At 41.0% G+C, this 17069-nt stretch overlaps 2 protein-coding genes across 5 annotated transcripts in view; one reads left to right on the top strand and one right to left on the bottom strand.

The window, feature by feature from the left end:
• Positions 1-6459, bottom strand: part of NGLY1 (N-glycanase 1) — a 63516-nt gene extending 57057 nt beyond the window's left edge. The window contains exons 1-2 of one of the 4 annotated variants that reach the window (XM_059162458.1): positions 6232-6367; positions 4512-4584 (exon numbers count right to left, since the gene is read on the bottom strand). Coding sequence is in view for 2 of the 4 variants with exons in the window: in XM_059162459.1 (XP_059018442.1) it covers positions 6232-6362 (131 nt within the window). In the remaining 2 variants the exon portion in view is untranslated. Of the gene's footprint in view, positions 1-1484; positions 1620-4511; positions 4585-6231 lie in introns of all 4 variants that reach the window. The other 3 variants (XM_059162457.1, XM_059162459.1, XM_059162456.1) reach the window with 3 other exon arrangements.
• Positions 6460-11572: 5113 nt separating this feature from the next.
• On the top strand, positions 11573-15995 carry OXSM (3-oxoacyl-ACP synthase, mitochondrial). Its single transcript, XM_059162461.1, has 3 exons — positions 11573-11677; positions 12223-13330; positions 15509-15995. The coding sequence occupies exons 2-3, from the start codon at positions 12351-12353 to the stop codon at positions 15909-15911; spliced, it is 1383 nt and encodes a 460-aa protein (XP_059018444.1). The 5' UTR covers positions 11573-11677; positions 12223-12350; the 3' UTR covers positions 15912-15995.
• The last annotated feature ends 1074 nt before the right edge of the window (positions 15996-17069 follow it).

Below are 17069 nucleotides of genomic sequence, written 5' to 3'. Positions count from 1 at the left end.
TACATTCTATCCCCAATTATGCTTATGATTACTGTAATAGCTTCACAAATGAAACCCATGCTTGTGCCTTACATCACTATTCTACATGAAATTCCTTCATGTTTCTCTTTGACTCTAGAAAGTAAAATTATTTTCTCTTGCCTCTTATGTCAAACATATGTTCTCTGCTATTCCTTGAACCTATCCCATCTTACCAAACCTCCATTCTCAAAACTCTTCCACACTAGGTCCCTCTGCTATCTCCAGACATAAACATGTAACTTCTTGAACACTGTCTTTCAATTGTTCTCTAGATTTAATGCTGTGGCTACTTTCCATACTTGTGTTCTTCTCCTAAACATGACTTTTTTCTTGGAAGAAACCACTTTCCATTCTTGGCCCTTCCCAACCATACGCAGTGCAGTTTGTAACCAATAACTGTGTGCAGTTTGCAAAGGAAATCAACCATCTTTTTTAAAGAATGAAAGGAGCAAATTATCTACGGAACACATGCTAGTCAAACTATTATGAACTTTGCAAAGTAGATTAGTACTGAGACAGCTCATCTTTATCTAGAAGTTAGTGAACTAAAAAAAAAAAAAAAAAAAAGGTAAAAAGCCTCAAACCCATAGCATATCGTATTGAATTAGCTTACATTTTATTCTAGAATTTCATTAGCTTTATGACTCTTAGTTGGGGAATAAGCAAACATCACCTGAAGCAGAAATCTGAAATGTAATCAAAGGTATTATCTTCATTTGAGTGCAGTGACAAGTAATGCTGTTAAAAAAACAAAACAAGGGGTGCCTGCGTGGGTTGGGTCATGATCTCAGGGTCCTGGATCAAGCCCTGTATCAGGGTCTCTGTTTGGCAGGAAGCTTTCTTTTCCCTCTCCCTCTGCTGCTCCCTCTGCTTGTGCCCTCTGACAAATAAATAAAATCTTAATTAAAAAACAAAACAAAACCAAAACACCTACTAATGAAATTCTTATTTCAGCACTTATTTCATAAGATACTATGTCAAACCCTGAGGCAGGAACAAGATTTATCAAGACAACATCCCTGACATAGTCCCTTATCTTTAACACCAATCAATTTCCCAAAACAGCAAAAGAAACAGAACTCTTGGTTTTCTCTATTCTTAAACAAGTTAGAGTAATGGATCTATAAGGTAGTGTAGTTAGAATAAAAAAGAGATCAGAGGTTTTTCTGTTTAGAGGTTAACAAGTCACTGGACTTAGAAGTGGAAAAAAGAGTGTTTTCTAACTTCCTGAAGCCTAAAGGAATTTAAACTCTAATAATTAAAGAGCAGGGACTAATACTACTGTAAGCGCAGCTCTGAGGTATTACAGTTTTGAGTCTAGACCACTGTAATAAAGTGAACATTACACTAAAGCAAGTCAAACGAATTTTTTAAATTTCCCACTCCATATAAAAGTTATGTTTATACTATTCGGTAGTCTATTAAGTGTTTAATAGCATTATGTTTTTGAAAATTGTACATACCTTAATTAAACATACTTTAATGCTAAAAAATGTTAACTACCATACGAATTTTCAGTGAATTGTAATCTTTTTGCTGGTGGAGGGTTTGCCTCAATGTTGATGGCTGCTAAAGGCTGGTGTCGGTGGGGCAATTTCCTAAAACAAGACAATGAAGTTTGCTGTATCAATTGACCCTTTCTTTCATGAACAATTTCTCTGTAACACGCAATGCTATTTGACAGAACATCTTCCAAAATTGGAGTCAGTCCCCTCAAACCCTGTTGCTGCTTTATCAACAAACTATGTTATAGTCTAAATTCTTTTTTGTCATATCAACAATCTTCACAGCATCTTCACCAGCAGATTCCATATCAGGACACCACTTCCTTTGCTAATCCATAAGAAGCAACTCTTCATCCATGAAAGTTTTATCAAGAGATTGCAGCAATTTAGCTGTATCTGTAGGCTCCACTTTTTTTTTTTTTTTTAAAGATTTTATTTATTTATTTGACAGATATAGATCACAAGTAGGCAGAGAAGCAGGCAGAGAGAGAGGGGAAGGGAAGCAGGCTCCCCACTGAGCAGAGAGCCCAAGGCGGGGCTTGATCCCAGGACCCTGGGATCTTGACCCCAGCCGAGGGCAGAGGCTTAACCCACTGAGCCACCCAGGTGCCCCTATAGGTTCCACTTCTAATTTGAGTTCTCTTGCGTTTCCACCACATTTGTAGTTCCCTCCTCCACTGAAGTCTTTCCTCAAAGTCATCCATGAGGGTTGGAATCTATTTCTTCCAAATGCCTAATAAGGTTGATATTTTGACCCCCTTCCATGAATCACAAATGTTAATGGTATCTAGAATGAGGAATCCTTTCTAAAAGTTTGTCAACTTACTTTGTCCCGATCCATCAGAGGAATTATTATCTATGGCAGCTATAGCTCTACAAAATGTAATCGTTAAAGACTTGAAAGTCCAAATGACTCCTTGATCCATGGGTTGCAGAATGGGTGTTGCAGAATGGATGTTAGCAGGCATGAAAACAACATTATGTTACTGTACATTTCCATCAGAGCTCTTAGGTGACCAGGTGCATTGTTAATGAGGAGTATTTTGAATGAAATCTTTTTTCCTGAGCAGGTCTCAACAGTGGCAGTCAGTAAATTGCATAGCAAATAGATGTGCTGTCATCCAGGCTTTGTTTTTTCCATTTACAGAGTATAGGCCAAATAGATTTGGCATAATTCTTAAGGGCCCTAGGATTTTCAGCGTGGTTAATAAGACTGACTTCAACGTAAAGTCACTAGCTGTATTAACCCCTAACATAACATCAACCTGTCTTTTGAAGTCAGACATTGACTTCTCTTTTCTAGCTATGAGATCTTAGATGGCATCTTCTTCCAATAAAAGGCTATCTGGTCTACACTGAAAAATCTGTTGTAGTGTAGCCACCTTCATGAATCACCTTAGCTAGGTCTTCTGGATAACTTGCAGCTTCTCATCAGCACTTGCTGCTACTTGCTGCTCTTTTGTGTTATGGAAACAACCTCTCTCCTTACACCTCATTGACCGACCTCAACTAACCTACAACTTTTCTTCTTCAGTTTTCTCACCTCTCTCAACCTTCAGAGAACTGAAGAGGTAGGGCCTTGCTCAGGATTAGGCTTTGGTTTTAGGAAAATGTTGTGGTTGGCTTCATCCTCTATCTAGACCACTAAAACTTCTTCCATTAGTAGCAATAAGGCTGTTTTGCCTTCTCATCATTTGTGTGTTCACTGGAGTAGCACTTTTAATCTCCTTAAAGCACTTCTCTTAAAAAACCAAAAACCAAAAAACAGAAAACAAAACAAGAACTTCTCTTTTGCATTTGCAACTTGGCTGTTTGGTACAATAGGCCTACCTTTTGGGCTATCATGGATTTTAACATGCCTTCACTAAGCTGAATTACTTCTAGTTTTGGGTTTAAACTGAGAGACGTGCAGCCCTTCCTTTCACTGCAACACCTGGTCACTGCAGGGTTACTGATGGGCCTAATTTCAATAATTATTGTGTGTAAGGACACAGGGACGCCTAAGGAAGAGAGAGGGACAGGAGAAGGGCCAATGGGTGGAGCAGTCAAAACACAAACAGCATTTATAGATTAAGTCTACCATCTTATGTAGGTGCAGTTGGTGCATCCTAAAACAGTATTAACATCAAAGATAACTGATCACAGAAGAAAGAAGATGTGGTATACATAACCACAATGGAATATTATTCAGCCATAAAAAGAATGAGATCTTATCATCTGCAACAACATGGATGGACCTAGATAGATGGCATTATGATAAGAGAAGTCAGTCAAAAAGAGAAAGACAAATACTACATAATTTCACCTCTATGTGGATAAAAAAACCAAAATAAACAAAAATTAGAATCAAACACATAAAAACAGAGTACAAAAGATGGTTGCAGGGGTGGAGGGGGAAATGTAAGATGGGCAAAATGGGTGAAGGGGAGAGGGAGATATAGGCTTCCAGTTCTAGAATAAGTAAGTCACGGGTGTGGGGGTGGGGCGCCTGGCTGGCTCAGTCAGTAGAGCATGTCACTCTTCATCTTGGGGTCATGAGTTCAAGCCCCACACTGGACAGAGCTCAGTTTAAAAAAAAAGTCATGGAGATAAGAGATACATATAAGGAATATAGTTAATGGTGTTATAATAGAACTGTATGTGATGGATGGCAACTACACTTGTGAGCACTACAAAATGTATAGACTTGTAGAATCACTATGTTGTACTAGTGAAACTAATGTAACATTGTGTGTAAACTATATTTCAATTAACTGAAAGAGCTCACTGATCACAGGTCACCAAAACAAATATAACAATGAAAAAGTTTGAATATTAAAAGAATTACCAAAATGTGACACAGAGATACACAGTGTGCTATTGGAAAAAAATGGAACCAATAGACTCACTCAATACCACAAAACTTCAATTTGTAAAAAACAAAACAAACAAAAAGCCAGTATTTGCAAAGCACAATAAAGTGAAGAGCAATAAAACAAGGTATACCTGTACTTAAACTAACAAGGGTAGCTTTTCATACCATCTTCAATTATGAGTTCCAGATTCCTAATTCAATACCCTTTGAATCAGAAACAGAAATCAGATCAGAAACACAAGCCATACGAAAGACTGTAAAATGAACTGACAGCATGCCAAGGCTTCTTCTAAGAGTTTGATAAATATTCATATTGGTAATTATGATGCCAAGTCATTATTTGCATGCAAAGTTTTCCTTCCTCAAAACACCTTGATCTTAGCATTTTGGGTTTCACTAGATTAAAAGCAGAAGTGAATCCTATTACAAGGCCACTTCCCTTTTCTGAATAATGGGATTTAAATAGTTTGGTGGCTTTCCAGTTTGGAGGTCCCAGCTCAGTAAGACCTAGAGGACTCAGCTTATGAGTTCATTCATGCAGAGTCTATTGGCATCCCTGTGCTTTGAAAACCTGTTAGACCTCACAAGGTAGAGGTGAGTTGAGAAGGTGTCACAGAGGAGAAAGGCAGTCTCCACATAGGTCACAATGTGTAGCTGTGTACACTACACATGCTGCACATCCCTTATGGCATTTGGCATATAATAAAGGCTCATTTTTCCTTCAATTTACTTTTAAAATTCTTAATGCTACCTCTATGAACAATATATTGCCATGAACAATGAAATACCGTGGGTTAAAACACTACATTTGTAACCACTGTCTCTAAAATTGGGTCACATAAAATCTATAACCTTGAAACTAAGAATTTCCTTTTAGACTTCATGCCAATATACCCGCCACTTAGAAGAAAAAGTGCACCAAGGGGTGAGGTGGGCGAGAGTACCTCTCAGGGTGACCTGATGAATAAGGAACCCCACAAGTACCTGGCAGCTGGAGCTCTTTTTTTACCCTCGGTTCCATTTCCCTCCCCCACACAAGCCACTACATGATTTGATCTAAGAACTGAAGCAGATAATGATTCAAAATGAATAATCAAACTTGCATCCCAATTCCCCAAACCTGTAAGGTCCCTTAAGGATCTACAAGTGTACTTTTGCTCACAAGAGAATGAAACAAATTACTCTCAGCCAAGGTAACCTTTATCAATTCTTATTTAAAAGGTCATGTTGAAAAGCAGAATACCGGCATCAATATGAAAATTATAACTTTAATATGGTTAATAATATTTCAACCAACAAAAGCGGGCAGGAAAAGACCATAAAAATGTAAATCCCCCACCACTTCAGTAGTAGTAGGCTTTAATATTAAGGTAGTCACAAAACGTTGGGGCGAGGATTTTGTCGAGACTAACTTCTCATAAGCTTGTGGCTAAGGCACTCTGTTCGGTAAAATCCACGCATTGGGAATGAAACACTGTTACCGTTTCTGTGCTGACATTAAGACAGCTAACCCGAAAGGAGGCAAATGTTTAGGGTACGCCTTCTCACCTTCCTCCACCCTGCGCCATCCCCGCGACCTCCGGTTCACCCTAGAACACCCCGACATTACGTGCCAAGTCACAAGTGCAAAGAAACTTACTCTTCTCGGGAGGGAGTAGCCAGACGGGGTCTCGAGGCCCCTGGCCCGTGGGCTCCGATACTGAGCCAAGGCCGGTTCAGACCCCAGTCCCTTTTGGCCTCGCCACCCTTCGGGGCCCGAGCGGGCACCCCTAAACCCAGGCCAACCAGGCGCCCCCTCACCGTCCGCCGTGGCACCCTCTCTCCCCTCCGCGCGACTCCTCAGCCCCGCACCTGAGGATGTTGTCCGCATAGGTGAGCAACAGCTTGGAGGCCTCCAGAAAGGTCTCCGGGGTGTTCTGGCACAGCTCGGCCACCGCCGGGGACGCGGAACACGACGAGCCGCCCAGCGCCGCTGCCGCCATGCTTGAGCGCCCGCGGCGGTCGCCGCCCCTCGCGCGCCGCGTCCCGCACTGAGCAGGCGCTACAGCGCGCTGCCTCCTCTGCGGCGAGCCGGGAGGGGCGGGGCACTCGACCCGGAGGTCGGGGGCTCGGCGGGGAGGGGCAGGGGCCGGGCGGGGGTGGCCTCAGGCGGGCGGGCTGCGGACGTCTCTGGGACAGTCGGGGGTTTGGACCTGGAGTCCAAACCTGGCGTCATCGCCAGGGCCTCGGGCTTCGATCAGAAAGAAGGGGCGGGGTGCTTGGTTGTCAGGGCCCGGGGGCTTCAGCTGGATGGGGCAGGGAGATGCTGGCCCACGCTGGCCAGTTTGTCCCAGAAACCCCGCTCCTTCCGCGCCTAAGTGTGGTCTTCCATTGATCCAGCCAAGAAGGTGGGAAAACGCCGTAGTACAACCACCCCTTTCCCCCCAGACAAAACAGTCTTACAGCTTCCTCCTCGAAGACTGCTCGGTGTTCCTAGATAAGTGTGGATGAAAGACCCCAGAAGGACCGAGCGACAAATGCTTAAAACCTTGTATAAAACAAATGTTTAAAATGGGTGTCTGTAAACTCTATGGGTTTCTGGTATATATAGATTCTTTTTAGAATTAGATGAATGATGGAAAAATCTTTTTCATAAGTGCCAGTTCAAATAGCATGACGTCTCTGTAAAGAATTAGTTTTTTTTTTTTTTTTTAAAGATTTTTATTTATTTGACAGAGATCACAAGTAGGCAGGGAGGCAGGCGGGGTGAGGGTGTGTGTGTGGGGGGGAGGGGAGCAGGCTCCCTGCTGAGCAGAGAGCCGGTTGAGACTCGATGGGGGACTCGATCTCAGGATCCTGGGATCATGACCTGAGTAGAGGCTTTAACCCACTGAGCCACCCAGGCGCCCCGAGAATTAGTTTTCAAACCCAGGTTGCAACGTAGTGGGTTGTGGACTCAATTTACCGTGTGGTGACCAGCATATATACCATAAGGACAAAATAGAATAGAATAAAATGGGAGGGGGCGGTTGGCAGTAAAAAAATGCATCTCACATGGTAAGGGCAGGTGTTATTTTGTGACTTTGCTTCATAGGTAGATCATGTCATTAATGTCCTTCATTCCTTTTAGAAGATGAATCCTAACTTCTTTAATCCATTCTCTGCTTCACCATGTCCTTGAAAATGTGCTTTACCAATGGCTTCCTTCTTTGCAGACATATCTTTCAAACTTCAACAAATATTCTCTTGACCTTGTGTTTTTAGGGTAAGTTATTTGCGTAAGTTGCTTATTTAAATGTTCTTGATGATTTATCTGTTTGCTTCTTAAATTTGAAGTTTTCTTCCAGTATCTCAGAGCAAGACCTTGAGCCAAGCCATGTGCTTCAATTACCATTCATCTGCTAGATATGCAGGAAAAGTTTTTAATATGTAGCTTTTTGGAACAGCTTCTGAGACCAGTGTGTTTAACCAATAGTATGTAATCAGCTTCAGTAATTAAAATTTCTAGTGACTTAACACAAGAGAAATTTCTTGTTCACATAGCAGTTTAAAAAGCAGGTGTCATTAATCAATGGGCTGCTTTCCTCCATGTAATGATTCAGGCTCCCAGGCTTCTTCCATCCTGTAGAATAGAGGTCAACAGTTTTGTAAAGGGCCGGATTGTAATGTTTAAGGCTTTGTGGCCATAGGGTCTCTGTTTCAACTCTTTAATTCTGCCTCTGCACTTGTAGTTCTGTAGATGATACTTTAATATGAATGGTCATGGCCGCATTCCCATGACACTTTATAAAAATGGGCAGCCTGCTGGAATTGGCCTGTAGTTTGCTAACTCCTGCCCTAAGGCCTCAGAGACTTCTGCATTTAGTTAGTGATTGGGCAAAAAGAAGGCATACCTGCTTCTTAACCACATGGGCCCAAAATGACATACAGCATTTTCTCTACCATATAATTGGAGAAAATGAAGCCCCATCTAGAGAAAAGAGGGAAGGCTGGGAAATGTCCCTAGCTCTGCATGTACCACCCACAACTCTAAGGATAGAAAGGTGCGGGGAAGGGGGCCTAGAATTATAGCTAGGTGTCTCTAACCACAAACTATATCACCTTAGGGGGCACCTGGGTGGCTCAGTTGTTAAGTGTCTGCCTTCGGCTCGGGTTATGATCCCAGGGTCCTGGGATTGAGCCTGTCATCCGGCTCCCTCCTTGGCCGGGAAGCCTGCTTCTCCCTCTCCCACCACCCCTGCTTGTGTTCCCTCTCACTGTCTCTCTCTCTGTAAAACAAAACAACACAAAAAATTACATTCACCTTAATTGGAATTTCTTTTTTCACATTTATCCTTATAATAGCTTCAAGTTATTATATACTATATAGTATTTTGACTTTTTTTTTTTTAAAGTAACACCACTTTTTGTTCTCTTTCAAATAAATTCTTAGGAGGAAACCCAGTACATAGAAAGCACAAAAGTGGATATGCTGTAGAATTTAAGCGGGGGAGAGAGGGGGGGGTGGGCAGAATGCCATCAGCTTAGCCTGTGCCTTAACAGAGGTAATGGTCACCAGGTATCTTTGTGGGGAATATGCAAACACAGTGTGAAAACCAATGCCATAAAGTTCATGCTGGTGATAATGCAATCCAAGGAATCATATAAATCATTTTGAGGGTAATTCAGTAAGTTATTGTTTAAGTCACCTGAAATTTAAAGCATTCCAAATTACTACTTACCAGTACTCCTGTTGAAGTTCTTAAGTACAGTCTCTCTTGGATATCACCATTTATGCAGCTGGTTAAGAGAGTTTATTATAAGTGACTTCAACTCATTGTTTTCCCTGTCTGCTTCTTCTACTAAGTCAAGTTGAAAATATTTTGATTTTTCAGTTCCTTTAGAAAAGTTGAAGATAGTAGGCTACTCTTAATCTCTTTATACTTTTTAACATCGTGTCAACTCAAGGGTGTTCTAGTTTTAAATTAGCATTGAACTTTCCATTCCTTTACTTGATTTTTTTTCCTCCAAAATAATAATTTAAAAAAAATTTTTTTTTTTTAAGATTCCAGCTTTATTAAGCACACCATTGTTAGAGTTGACACATGGGGGCACTATTCTTAAATGGAATAGAAAAAAGAAAAAACCCATTAAATTTCACTGGGATTAAAGTCTGTAATAGGGAGAGGAGGTGAAGCCTTTGAGGAATTGGTATGGAGATTCACTATTGTGTAAGTGCATTAAGTGACTAACCAACATTTATTGAGCACCTGTTTATACAAAGTAGTGTGATGGAGGACTTAAGAGCTTGTTAAAGAAGTAGGAAAGACAAAACTTATGATCATACCTTACACACAGACAGCCCTAGAACTGATGAAACAAAAACGCTACTGTGAAAAGAAAAATAAAGTCATTTGGTAAAAAAAACAAAAACAAAAACAAAAACACACAAAGCACTGCATATATACTAACCAATAAAGTGTATGTGTTTATTCATTCATTTCATAATTCAGTCATTCACCAAATATTTATGGAGTGACTACCAAATGCCTGGCACTGTGCTGAGTACTGTGAAGCAGTGAAGTAGATAAGCACAGGCCTTGCTTTCATGATGTTACAATGAGTTTACAGCCGTGGTTATATCAGCATTAGCATCACCAGCAAGAAATACAGTACTAAATCATTTTGTGGCTATTGCAGTATCAAAGACATTCTTACCCCTTTCCAAACCAAAGGAAAGGAGATCAGAAGTAGAAATAAAAATTAAATGACTTTTTGGTGGTTTTACTTTTCTACAAGATTTTAACTGATTTGTCACTTCTTATGCAAGATAATCTTGTGCTATTACAAGAGAGAAAAAACAGCACATTAAAACTGTATGTTTCATAGGAGTTTGGGTTCAAAAAATATATTGTAGATCCTTTCACATTGTAATTTCAACATATTCCATAACAATGAAAAGGGACAGCAGGGTTGGATAGTTCTCTCAAGTTTTAGTTATTTTATAACAACATGTGTTTAATTCCTCTTAAAACTAATGAATAAAGTCATGCTAAGAAGGTAGTACCTTGTTAGTAGTAGTAGTAGTTAGTAGTAGTACCCAGTATGACCTTGAATAGGATCAAGACTCAAGGTCATACTGGGCTTTCCTAAATTATTTTACGCAAAGTATATTTCAAAACTCGTTTAAGTCTAGTACTAACCAGGAAAAGATAAACTTAACCAAAATTCTCTAGAACTGAGAATGAAGGGAGAGCACTCAGAAACAATCATTTTAAGACACACTGTTCAGAAAGAAACAAATATGGCTGGGAGGATCAGATGCAGATTATATCATCAATCCTTTATCTAAAAAAGAAAAAAGGACACAAACCTCAGACCTGGGATAGCACATAAGCAACAGAGGACATCTAAATAAATATCTTGCTGCTTTCTTTCTTTTTTTTTTTTTTAATATTTCATGTTATATTTTCCTTTATAGATTTACAGCTCTAAACAAAAAGTTACTGTATTTTTTAGACACTTAGCAATAAATGTCTACAATTTCTATTTTTGTCTCCATTGTTGTTAGACATTACACATGGCATTTGGAGCCCTGCCCCAGAACCAGTAATTTTTAAAAAGTAAAAACGCTTTATTACAAAAGTATTATTTATTGTAGACGAGATAGTAAATAAGACTAAGCAAAAATGGGGGAACTTCACAATCATTGTACATCCTTGCAGATCTTAAAAGACACACATACACACACACATATTTTAAAAGGTGTAATATACTATTTTGTAACCTGTATCTCCTAACATGGTTTCAACATCTTTCCGCATAATATTCACTTACAAAATTATTTTAAATGGCTGCACAGCCTTTAGGTGTACTACAATAACCCATTTCCAGATGTCGGGCACTTCGGTTAGTTCTACTTTACTATTACAAACAACTTCGGGAGGCAGAGTACTAACTTTGAGGCTACAATAATTTCCTTAATTCTTTCCAAGGACTTCAGTAGACTATGACTGCGTCCCTTTTCCCAGCAGACAGAAATATTTGGACATCATCATTACTCCCCTCCCCTCGCCAAAATCCTTTCCTGATGGGCAAAATATCTGTCTCATCACGTCCCAGGCACGTTCTTGGTTATCATCCTGTCCCTGAGATCGGCAGAGGGGCGTTTCCACCCCCGCAACCGGAGCCTCGCCGCCGCCCGCAGTCTGACCTCCACCAAGGTAACGCGGAAGAACGGCCCCCGGCCGCGCCCAGCTCAGACACAGCGCGTGCGCGCGCATGAGCGGCCGGGCGTGTGCAGACAGCGGCTGCGCGGCCGGCGTGAGGCCTCGTGAAGGTATCTGCTGCTGGCTACGCTTCTCCTTCTGCTCCTCCACCGCCGCATCGGGTGTGGGTTGAATCGGGGAGGGGGAGTTTGATGGCCTGGGCCTGGTTTCCTTTCCTCTGGGCGTGCTTTCTTCGGGGGTGTGTGTGTAGTGGTGCTTGAGAGGCGGGGTGGGGAGTTGGCCACGCCCCCTCACTCCCAAACCCCGCCCTGGGTTAAAGCCCTAGTTTTCGCCATGTTTTTGAAGACCAATAAAGTTCACCTAGCCCTGCTTCAAGAGGATAGGCCCTGGTGTTTTTTGTGTCATCGACACCAGAAATACTACCTGGAATAAGGCCTCGGTAATCCTGATAAAGGATGCTTTCTGCAGTCCATAAAAGGCTGGGACTGCCTGTTTTTCTTGGTGTAATTCTGTTGTGAATTAAAAGAATCATTTCACCTCTCTGTCTTGGAATGTCTGAGGGTACTTAACAGTCTAAAAAGAGAACTCCAAACGGTTTGATGATCAGTCTAAATTAAAGTGATGTTAACGTTGTTTTCCGTGTCTTCATTAACAGCTCCCACCGAGCACCAGAAGGGAATCGGCTATCGTTTGTTAGGCCTACAAAGTATCTAAACAACAGCGATTACCTCCAGGACGTGCTGTGATCTGTTACAGGAATGTGTTTCTGATCGAATCTCAATCATGTTGTCAAACTGCTTGCAAAATTTCTTAAAAATGACAAGCCCTCATGTATATCCAAGATTATGTCAGCGACTAATAGGAAGTAAAAGGAGGTTTTCCGGAACCGTGCCAACGTTCAGATTTCGTAGGCGGGTTGTCATTACAGGCATTGGCTTAGTGACTCCTCTGGGTGTTGGAACTCAGCTGGTATGGGATCGTCTCATCCGAGGAGAGAGTGGAATTATTTCCCTGGTCGGTGAGGAGTATAAGAATATCCCTTGCAGTGTTGCTGCTTATGTGCCAAGAGGTGGTGATGAAGGTCAGTTCAATGAACAAAACTTTGTGTCCAAATCCGATATCAAGTCCATGTCTTCTCCAACCATTATGGCCATTGGGGCTGCAGAGTTAGCCATGAAAGATTCTGGCTGGCACCCTCAATCAGAAGCTGATCAAGTGGCGACTGGAGTTGCAATTGGCATGGGAATGGTTCCTCTTGAAGTTGTTTCTGAAACTGCTTTGATGTTTCAGACAAAAGGTTATAGTAAAGTCAGCCCGTTCTTTGTCCCTAAGATTCTGGTCAATATGGCAGCAGGCCAGGTCAGCATTCGGTATAAACTCAAGGGCCCCAATCATGCAGTGTCTACAGCCTGTACCACAGGAGCTCATGCTGTGGGAGACTCCTTTAGATTTATAGCCCATGGTGATGCTGATGTGATGGTGGCTGGAGGCACAGATTCTTGCATTAGTCCTTTATCTCTTGCTGGGTTTTCCAGAGCTCGTGCTCTGAGCACAAACCCTGATCCTAAGTTGGCATGTCGACCATTTCACCCCAAAAGAGATGGTTTTGTAATGGGAGAAGGTGCAGCTGTGCTGGTGCTGGAAGAATATGATCATGCCATTGAACGAGGGGCGCGGATCTACGCAGAAATTTTGGGCTATGGACTCTCAGGTGATGCTGGTCACATAACTGCGCCTGACCCTGAAGGAGAAGGTGCCTTAAGGTAAAGACTTGTTTTGTTTTTTTTTTTATTTTAAGATTTATTTCCCTTTTTGAGCGAGCGCACAGGGGTGGGGGTGGGAAGGGCAGAGGGCGAGGGAGAGAATCCCAAGCCGACTCCACATCGATGCAAGAATCCCAGGATCCTAGGACGCCAAGATCACAACTTGAGCTGAAACCAAGAGTGGGCTGCTCAACCTACCGTACCACCCAGGTGCCCCAACACTAGTTTTATTTAAAATATTTCTTCAAAAAAGACATTTTATTAGACTTTCAAATTAGGGAGTCCAGTATTGTAGTATCTGCCCGTGGTAAACAAAATGGTTTTGAATTCTTTGCTTTAACATATTTGAAATATTTGAAAGCATTTGAACATCCTTAACAGAAACTGGATTTTAGTTAAGGCATGTAAATTTGTGAAGAGGGCCATGTGTGTCTTTGCCAATTTTTCATACTTCCAGTTGTGCTTAACAGCTGTCAGAGTGCTCCCTCCCACAGTCCTCCTCTTTGGCCCTTCATCATCTCAGACAGCAAAGTCAACCCTTTCTTCTAGTTGTGTCTGGCCTCTGTGCAATTTCAACTGGGTTCTGCTGTTACTAAATCAGTACTTTCTAACTTTTCACCACCCAGGAATATTAAAATGCAGACTCTGACTCTGGGCCTGGGGTGGTGCTAGAGATTCTTCCTTTCTAACAAGCTCAAGCGGATGCTGATGCTGCTGGTCTGAGAACCACAATTTGAAAAGCAAGTTGATATCGCAGAAGAGATAGTTAAGTTAAAAAAATCCCTGTTAATGTGTTAGCTAATGGATTAGCCTGCTTAGATCATATTATGTTTTAACCAGTTTACTTGGCCAGGGGTTGGCAGAGCTTTTCTGTAAAGGCACAAATAGTACTTTCAGCTTTGTGGGCCATAGGGTCTCTGTCACAATTATTCAAATCTGTCTTCTAGTGTGAAAGTAGCCATAGACAATATATAAATGAATGGACGTGCTCCAGTGAAGCTATAGTTGACCTTTGAACAATGCAGGGGTCAGTCGCACTGGCCCGCTGTGCAACCAAAAATTCCATGTATAACTTTTGACTCCTCCCAGACTTTACTCATAGGCTACTGTTGACAAAAAGCCTTACTGATAACATAAACAGTCAATGAACACGTATTTTGTGTATGTATTTTATATTGTTTTCTTACAATAAGGTAAGCTGGAAAAAGAGAAAGTTATTTAGAAAATCATAAGGAGGAAAAAATGCATTTACAGTACAGTAATATAAAAAATCCACATTTAAGTGGACCCACACTCTTCAAAGCCATATTATTCAAGGGTCAACAGGCATCTGGCCAGGGCCATAGTTTACTGGCCCCTGAATTATGCTTTTGAGTTTTACTAAATTGTTGGTGCTAGAAGTGTCAAACAGTAGCCAGCTAGATGAAGAACAGTTATATTTAGGTGAAACCCTTCATCACACTTCAAATTACACCAGAGCTACCTCTTAAGGAAATATACGCAGTCCAGAGATTAGGAACTAAAACAGAAGGTGTTGATGTTGATGATGTTTTCAAAGATTCTTCTAGAGAAATGTTTTATTTTCTGATTTGTTTGTTTGGTTTTGCTTGGTGTTGTACTTCATTTATTTAGCATTCTTACAGCCTAAATAGAATTTTGAAAAGTTATTTGAAGCACCAAAGTAATGGTGCAGCCATTTTTAGATTATTGAGAAATATGCCAAGTTTTACATTTAAATGTGCGAGAAAAAATTAAAACACAGTTATACAATTTTTTACCACTTTTGGAATCACTACACACTACATACATACACACCCTCCCATTGATAAAAAATTCCTAGAAGAAAAACTATTCTAGGTTTGAGTCAACATGGTTTTTCCTCCAGAGAAAAATACCAATTCAAATAAATGGAAATATATTTTGTTAGAGATTATAAAACCTATAGGCCTGTGTCTTTATCTCATGGTGTTGAATCAGTCCAGGGTATTGGGGGTTACTCCTTATTCCCATGCAGGTGGCATTCTAATTCATCTGGTAATCCAAGTTGGGGTTCTGTTACTAAAGGAAAGGATTCTCTTCACCTAGCATATATGTTTATTTTTTTCTTATAAGCCATATAAAGACTCCTGTGTTCAAATTAAACTTAGTTCTGATGAACTTCTTTCCTTATTTTATTAGATGTATGACTGCAGCTGTAAAAGACGCAGGTGTACAACCTGAAGAGATATCCTATGTCAACGCGCATGCTACTTCCACCCCATTGGGAGATGCTGCTGAAAACAAAGCTATCAAACATCTTTTCAAAGACCATGCACCTGCCCTTGCAGTTTCTTCAACTAAGGGAGCCACAGGACATCTGTTGGGAGCTGCAGGGGCAGTTGAGGCAGCTTTTACTGCTCTGGCTTGTTATTATCAAAAACTACCACCTACTTTAAACCTGGATTGTACAGAACCAGAATTTGATCTCAATTATGTTCCACTAAAGGCACAGGAATGGAAAATTGAGAAAAGATGTATTGGACTCACCAATTCCTTTGGTTTTGGTGGTACTAATGCAACACTTTGTATTGCTGGCATGTAGTACAAATAATTTGTAATTAAATATGATTTAAAAAAATATGAACTATATTAAATGGAGAAATAAATGTTTACATAAATATATCAATATGTATCTATATATCGATCTGTATCAATACCCAAATACCCTTCATCTGTATCAGGGTTTTTCAGCCCTGCCACTATCGATATTTTGGACAGGATAATTCTTTGTTGGGGCGAGGGGAAGCTGTCCTGTATATTATAGGATGCTGGGCAGCATCCTCACCTTTACCCACTAGATTTCAGAGGCACCATCTTCTCTAGTTGTGACAACCAAAAATGTCTCTAGATGTTGCTAGGTGTTTTCTGGGTGGCAAAATTGTCCCCATATGAGAACTGCTGATCTCTATTTTCCTAATACTCTAGGTCAAACAATTCTTTGATGTTTCACCTGCTTTTGTATCTTCCAGTAACATTTGGTGAGTAGCTGTTCTGTGCTAGGCTAGGTTATTGCATTGCACAACTCTAGGCTTACCATTCCCATGCAACATAAGGAGAAGGAAGACACATAAAACTGGGAGTTTGCCTCATTGATCATTACCCCCTTCTATCCATTTAGCTCTCTTTTCTTCGTATTATCTATTAATAGCTCTCTTTTCTTCGTATTATTACAGAGATGCAATAAATTAGTGGAATTTCCCTAAATGTCCAAGTCATGAGTTCTCTGAAAGAAGGAAGTAAAATTGGTTTGATGTTTCGTACTCCTTTTGTAATTATGGTGGCATCTAGTCATTGAGGGAGATAAAGGTACTTGGGAAGTGGAGCAGAACTTGGTGACTTAAGCCACATTACCTCAACCCACCTTTATTATAGCTATGGTAGATAATTTTTGTGTCTGTCCCCCACAAGTGCTGGTGGTGTCTCTAATTTTCCATGCTGGGGCTTTTTCTAAAGATCTTTTGGGATCTCATTCATCCCCATCTGGCTGGAAGTATTGGGAAAGGGACAGGGACAAGCTCCCTAGAGCAGCAGTCAAAACCAAAAAGGATGGAATTAGTGGTTAAGTGTGTCAGCCTCCTCCCAGAGGGATATCTAATGTTCTCCCCAGTTCCTCAGAGGGTTTCTGGTCAGATAAAACTTCAGTGCTCAGGGCATTACCCAGTTCAATAACCTCTTCCCTTGCTTTTTCCCCCTTCCCTTT

Source organism: Mustela lutreola, chromosome 2 (assembly GCF_030435805.1).
Source record: "Mustela lutreola isolate mMusLut2 chromosome 2, mMusLut2.pri, whole genome shotgun sequence".
Taxonomy (NCBI): domain Eukaryota; kingdom Metazoa; phylum Chordata; class Mammalia; order Carnivora; family Mustelidae; genus Mustela; species Mustela lutreola.
Note: the sequence above shows the minus strand (reverse complement) of the source record. Positions and strands in the feature narration are given on the sequence as shown.